The 6,982-nt window shown below is 36.4% G+C and overlaps 1 protein-coding gene across 1 annotated transcript; it reads left to right on the top strand.

Moving 5' to 3' along the window:
• The first annotated feature begins 1,046 nt into the window (after positions 1 to 1,046).
• On the top strand, positions 1,047 to 6,349 carry LOC122972283 (caspase b-like). The gene is made up of 3 exons (XM_044339286.1): positions 1,047 to 1,140; positions 4,214 to 4,493; positions 5,900 to 6,349. Exons 2-3 carry the CDS (start codon positions 4,223 to 4,225, stop codon positions 6,193 to 6,195), a joined length of 567 nt encoding a protein of 188 aa, XP_044195221.1. The 5' UTR covers positions 1,047 to 1,140; positions 4,214 to 4,222; the 3' UTR covers positions 6,196 to 6,349.
• The last annotated feature ends 633 nt before the right edge of the window (positions 6,350 to 6,982 follow it).

The following is a 6,982-nucleotide window of genomic DNA, read 5'->3' as shown; positions in this document are numbered from 1 at the left end:
CCTTGTCACGTCTTATCAGGATCTTTAGTTTATGACTTTAACAACTGTTCAAAGGTTCATTAGGAGACTCCTCATGTCCCCACTGTGTCCAAAATCACTCCTTGATCCACTACTGCCATTATAACACACACTCAGTAGTTTACTCTGCTGATCTGAAGTGTTTCAGCAATAAGGAAATGCTCTGACTATTATTCTGTGTTTTGCGTTTAAAAGGAGACGTTAAGAAAACATGAATTTATGGACACAAATTAAGACAGAGTGATAGTTCCTCTTCATATATTATCTCTTTCTCTTTCACACACATACCTCTATTTCTACAAACCAGAGGGGATCTCCAGAAAATGTGGCAGCAATTTAAGTTGACACAACACCTTAAACGCATGTACTTTAATATGGAACTACGAGCAGTAGTACTACGAGAAACTGCTTTGAATTACAATTATAATGTATTTATGGCAATAATCTCATACAGTTAAGACGAAGTTATAAGAAGTTATTCATGTAGATAAAAATTACAATAATGTCCAAAATAGAAGAAAGTATGTTTTTATTCTGAAGGAATGTAATTAAATTTATATCAATACTTAAATAAATACTGTTGATGGAGGAACATTGTTGACATATTATTATTATCATTATTATTATTATTATTATTAGTAGTAGTAGTAGTAGTAGTAGTAGTAATTGTAGTAGTATTACTATGATAATTACTTCACTTTCAGCTGGTCTGGTTTGGTCTCTGTGGACAGTAGTGGTGGAGTGTTTGACTTCATCTGTCGATACAGAACACAGATTTAATGGACTTTTTTTGATTTTTTGGTAAAATGAGGAAGTCAAACTGTTGAGCGGTGAAGTGATTCTGTAAAGTTCAGAGCAATTTTAGACGGTGATTAGCAGAACTTTACCAGATGTAGAAGATGGAAGGACGCCAACAGAGGCCAAATTATGCAGGTTTGGTCAAACACCTGCAAGTCCAAGCAAAGCTGCCCCCTCTCTAGTTGATGAACACACACACACACGTGACTTCCAGTACGGAAAAAGGCAGGAGGAGCAAACAGATAGGAAGTGAAAGTTAAAGTATTCAGTCAGACTCCATTTTAAAGTCAACAGATCAGAAGGAGGAAAACAGTCTGAGACAGGGTGAGTGTTAATATCAGAGCTGCAAATAATAATCACTGTCATTATTGATCAATCTGCTGATTATTTACTGATTAATTGTTTAGTTGAAAATTGTGTCAACTAAGCAATTAAATATGAAATCACAGTGTTTTGACGTCTTCAAAGTTGTTTCCTTTGTTCTTTTCCTGGTTTCTGCATACTTTCAGTGATGTAACGTGACACACTGCTGCAGTTAAAGTAAAGAGAAGTCACAGTTAATGTCAAGCTTACACTAGAAGACTTTGAAAAAACTTTTAAAAGACTTAAGTTTGAGACCTTCTCACATCTAAAGACAATGTGTCTGAAGTCACAGAGTTTTCAGTCACACACTAAGATTTTGCAAAGACTGGGGATCTTGCAGGGTCACTATTTACAAGACTACAACTAGATTCCCTTTGAGATTATTTCCTATCCTGAAATTTACAAGAAATTTACAAGAGCAGAAACAGAAGCTGCCTTCGTGTGTGCAGTGGTTTGTTCTGAAAAAAATAACAGCCATAAAAGGAAATGTAAATGACTCAAGTCATTCAGTTATAACTGAACAACAACAACTGTGAAGAGAAACAACAGACACAAGACGCTGATTGTTCCTGTTATTAACTCATTTTCACTTTTTTTAAAAATATATTTGGGTTAACGTTTCTTAGATCATATCAGTGAAGCCAATCACATTTCAAAAGGTCGTCCTGTACTGTACTTGTCCTAAACAGCTACACAGTCTATACAGCTGCCCACAGAAACCACTTCAACCAGTAAATATTGGATGGACACATCATTCAGCTGATGGATGTTGGAGGATTTCTGTTTAAAAACTAAATGAAATACAGTATAAACAGCAGCAGCCTGGACAATTATACAAAGGCAGAAAGTCAGGTTTAATTCCTCCAACTGGCCTGAAATCATGTGTGAAAAGCTGTAAATACAGAGAGGAGCTCATATTATACAGAGATTTTTTTTCTGGGTGAATAAATATTAATGTGAATTTATAAAAAGGGAAACTAAAGGGCAAAAAGAATACTGAGCTTTTTAATTTTCATCAGGAGTCATTGATAACTATCACATCATGTTTCATTAGGAAAGTAGTTTAAAAACATGCAAACAAAGGAAGACAATTTACTGCAGACCACCGTTAGAAACTGAGTACAATCAGCCACCGTCAGTAATCAATAAAAACACATTATTTAACCATTAATCAAACCAATAACTAACAGCAGTCAACGTCAGACAAAGTTATCGTATTTTAGCAGTTACCTGGTGTTTCTGTGGTGGTGTTAAGCGGTTTGAATTCATCTGAAGCTCCTTGCGCTCTCCGGGGACAATATTACACCAAACTCTCTTTAAGAAATATGACATATTAATAATTCCTTACGTGTCCGCAAAAACACACGACTCTAGAAACACAACATAAAAGGCATCATATGTCGACAGTCTTCTTGTCAATTCGGCATCAATATAATCCATAAAGATGAACTGTATTTCTATACAAACTTAACATTTTGGATTTTGTCGCCTCAACTCGCCCCAGCCTCCGTTGGTTAGCTGCGCCATTTTAGCGGGAGAAGACGGTGGAAATGAGAGGCGAACCGTTCCAAAAAATACATTTCTCACTAAAATACGAGCTGGTTGGTGGATCAGATACAAGCCGAATTAAACACTGACTCATAACATTGTTAGCTCACCGTCTATAGTGTTTGTGTGAGACGGTATTTGAGGAGTTTTTTCGGCCGTTACAGTAACACCCTGTTTGCTGTTTCCGGTTTGGTGCAGGAGATGGCGCAAATATTGGTTGTTGACAATGTTTATTTCATTGAACTTCACTATTTGCAAGAGCCAAGACTAAAGACGTCAGATAATATTAAACATGTTTTATTTTATCGAAATGTCAGTGACTTAAGACAGCTCGGACTGAGTTTTATGACCTTACACCAAACGACTGAGATGACGGGAGCTTCACAACTCTAACAAAAAAAAATATTCCGACATTGGAAATCTGTCTGCAACAGTTAAATCGTTATAAAATTCGTTTGGTGTAAGACTGATGTCTGTTTGTTGGATTTAAACTAGAATCAAAGTCTATCTTTGTGGTATCTGGAAAACACACATGGTTCTAGTTAAAGTAGTGTAGACTGATAAGAAGACTGTCTTTTACTATCAGACCAGTCAGACAACATACCCCGATAGACGGTTTGAAGGTGTGGCAGCAGTGGAAGAACATTTAGTATTGTTCTTAAGTACAAAAAAACAGAGATACTTGTTCTGTGCTTAACTATTTCTATTTTATGCTACATACAGTTTTTCTCCATTGTTTTGATGCATTGTTAGAAATTAAAGGTCCAGTTCTGACACAAAGAAACTCTTATTTGCAGAACAGAAAATGTTCCAAATGTTCTGGAGACTCTTTACTCAATCATCAAAATCACAGACTGTACCTGCTTAGTTTATTGATCTTCTCTGGTGTCACAAAGAGTTCAAAGAGAAATAACTTACATCAGCATCATTAGTCAGGACGTGATTCATCATAACTAGAGACAGATAGGAAGAACGAAACAGGATGAAAAAGGTTGATATTACAGGAGGATAGTCACCATGTTTCACTTTCACTCTTTATTGGGGAACTGTTTGGCTTACAAATCACTTAGATGTCTTCATTGACAGTTTTGCATTCAGCAGATGGATTTAACAGTCCTTTAAATTTTGAAGACAAGAGCGCTCTCAGTTGACAATTTTCACCGCAGTTTCAACAAACCAAAACAAACACATAAAGACACAAAAGCTCACTGAACCACAACAAACAGGTTGGACTGAAAGCAGAAGACTAACTGGACCTGTCATGGAGATTATTTTGTCAACTATTGTATCACTTTTATTAATTTATAAGCCTGTAAAATATTTGAACATCTACATTTCCATGACAACTGTGCAAACTCCATCTGCTGAGGAAGACTGTGACATGATAGAAAGTTCCAGAACAGTAGAAAAAGATCCAGTAGAAACACCAACAGACAGAAACATAACTGTTGTATAACTGTCCTTCAATGTTCTCTGATTTTACCAGAGAGCCAAGATGACGGAGGAGGACCTCGTCGACCTTCTGGATGATTTAGTAGATGATGAATTCAAGAAATTAAAATGGCACCTGAAGATTGAAAAGGCAGATGACATTGAACCCATCAAAGCAAACCAGCTGGCGAAGGCAGACAGGCAGGACACTGTGGATCTGATGGTGCAGAAATATCAACTTGATCGAGCTGTGAGGGTGATGAAGAGCGTTTTAAAGAAGATCAACAGAAATGATCTGGTGACGAAGCTGCCAAACATCAGCTCAGGAGCAGAAGGTCAGTCACAGGAAGAGACAAACATGACATCACATCAGTCAGAGAAATGCTTTTATATCACATCATAACAGTTTGAAATGTTTCATGATTTTAGATGTAATGATAGTCATTACTGAGACCTGTGTTACAGTTTCATGTTATCAAAGTCACATTTCACCAGTAATCTTTGCTCATGAATTGCAGGTCATTTGTGAGTCCCACTGAGTTTGCATGTTGCAGCTTTGTTGAAAATCCAAACTTTACTGAAGCAGTTTTTGGAGCAGATTGGAGTGACTTAGTGAAACAGGAAGTGTGGGTTTTTGTTATTTTTGTTCAGCTGTCTTGCAGACAAAGTCCTAAAAAATATTATGTTTCAATCTTGTTGCAGTCTTGCATCATTTTGAGAAAAAGTCATTTTAATTTATACAGAAAAAAATCAGTTAAATTGTGAATCGTCTTCAAGCTTCAAAAAATATTTTTGTAGCATATTGTTACAAAAGTCTGAACCACAAACCTGATGAGGAGGAGAGGATTGATGATCACTAAAGTCAGTAGGAGTTATCTTCTAAGACAATCCATCTAATAGTTGATATTTCAGTCTGGACAGACAGACTGACACCCATAAAGCTGCTAACATGACTAAAAACATTTTGACTTTTCTTCCTGAGGTCAGAGAACTTTATGTGACTAAATCACAAAGTAACATACAGACTGCTGATGTTCTTCAGAGCTGAGAGCTGCTCTCAACATCTGAGACACATTTACATGAATTTATTCTGAACTTATACAGACAGAAGATGATGTGGTCTGATGTCAGATGAAGATAGGAGAAAAGAAAAATAAAACAATGCGTAACAGGATTAAAAACAAAGGACAGACTGTCAGCAGGTCAGAGTGTTGTTCTTTGTTTCAACCTCTAGATGGAGACAGAACATCACTGATGAACAAAAGCTGCAGCGTCAGGGAGAAAAATCAGAAAAAAGCATATTTATTAAATGAATAAAACATTAAGTTGTCAGTGACAGTGGCTTCATGCAGCTAATTAATGTTTTTTTTTTACAACCAACACACCAATTAAACAACACATAACAATGTAGAGCTGAAACCACTTATCAATTAATGAATGAGTTAATGGACAGAAAATTAATCACAATTTATTAAGACATTTTTCGATCAAAAAAAGCCAAACATTACCTAGTTTCTGCTTCTCTAATGTAAACTAATTGTAAATTGAATAACTTTGGGTTTTAGACAAAACAAAACATTTCAAGATGTCGCCTTAAACTGGGATGGACGCTTTTTGGCATTGAGAAAATAATCAGTAATGAAAATAATCGTCAGTTTCAGCTCTAAATCAGAGCTCCTGCTGCTGCCTTGTCTACGAGCTCTCAGCTGGTTACTGAACACAGTACTTCTTCATCTTCCAGGTCCTGGTCCGGCAGAGACTCAGAGTGTCCCCGCAGACGAGAAGCTGAAGTCTGTTCGGGAACAGTTTATTGCCAGAGTGTCTGAACCTAATCTACGCAAGCTGCTGGATAAACTCCTGGATCGTGAGATCATAAATGATGATGAAATGGAGTTTGCCGGAACACCGAACAGAGCAGATAAAGCACGACTGGTGATCGACATGGTGCGAAGAAAAGGAACAGAAGCCAGTTCAGCTCTGATCGATGCTCTCTGTGAGGTGGATCGGTGTCTTTCAAAAGAGCTGAAATTACAGTAACAGAAAGTCTCCCACCAACATCTTCAGTTCTCAGGTGTTTCTCTATTGTTAAACATTTTGTAAGAATCTTAAAACTCACAACACTGTGAGATTACTGATTATGTGTAATTTTGGAACTTTAAGGTTTAATAAATCACATTTATGTCTCAAATCATCACCACTGTGGCTGTTCATTATTTTCAGGTGATGAGAACTTTCAATTGCAATCAGTGCAGGTTTTAATCCAGTCAGCATCAAAAGATCTCAAGATACAAAGAAACCATTGATACTGAGAACAACTGAAGGAATAAATGTTCTTCCTCTTGCTCCATGTACATCATTAACAGCTCTCCTCATAACAAAACCACCAACAGCATCCAGCTGCTGAGCAGAAAACCTACAAGTCTCCTTTCAACAGTTTCATTTTAAGACTGAGTTGGAAAAGTTTTCATGTCTTCTGGTCAGTGGTGAAAAGTTTGACACACATTCCCAATGATTCCCTCAGTTTTACCATCTGTTTAACATATATCTAGACTTTATTTGAGTACATTAAAAAGAGCTGTTAAAATCATATATTGTTTAAATAAAACAGTAAAATATACAGGATCTTTAAAGAAAACATACAGTAAAAAAAGAGGATTTAAAAGCCCAAAGAATTAACAAATAAATCAAAAACTCAGCCCAGCTGGTTTTTCAGTGTTTTCATAACTTCATCATTCTTATCATTTGAAAAACACAAATCCAGTCAAACTTTGGCAGTTTGTTAGTTTAAAGAAATCCAATGAATTCATGTTTTCTGCTGATATGA

This window comes from Thunnus albacares, chromosome 21, assembly GCF_914725855.1.
Source record: "Thunnus albacares chromosome 21, fThuAlb1.1, whole genome shotgun sequence".
In the NCBI taxonomy this organism is placed as follows: Eukaryota; Metazoa; Chordata; class Actinopteri; order Scombriformes; family Scombridae; genus Thunnus; species Thunnus albacares.
Note: the sequence above shows the minus strand (reverse complement) of the source record. Positions and strands in the feature narration are given on the sequence as shown.

Excerpts from the sequence above, each read along its gene's own strand:
- LOC122972283 (XM_044339286.1), top strand. The coding sequence starts at position 4,223 with ATGACGGAGGAGGACCTCGTCGACCTTCTGGATGATTTAGTAGATGAT. Across the intron at positions 4,494-5,899 it reads CATCAGCTCAGGAGCAGAAG|GTCCTGGTCCGGCAGAGACT; the intron begins GTCAGTCACAGG and ends TTCATCTTCCAG.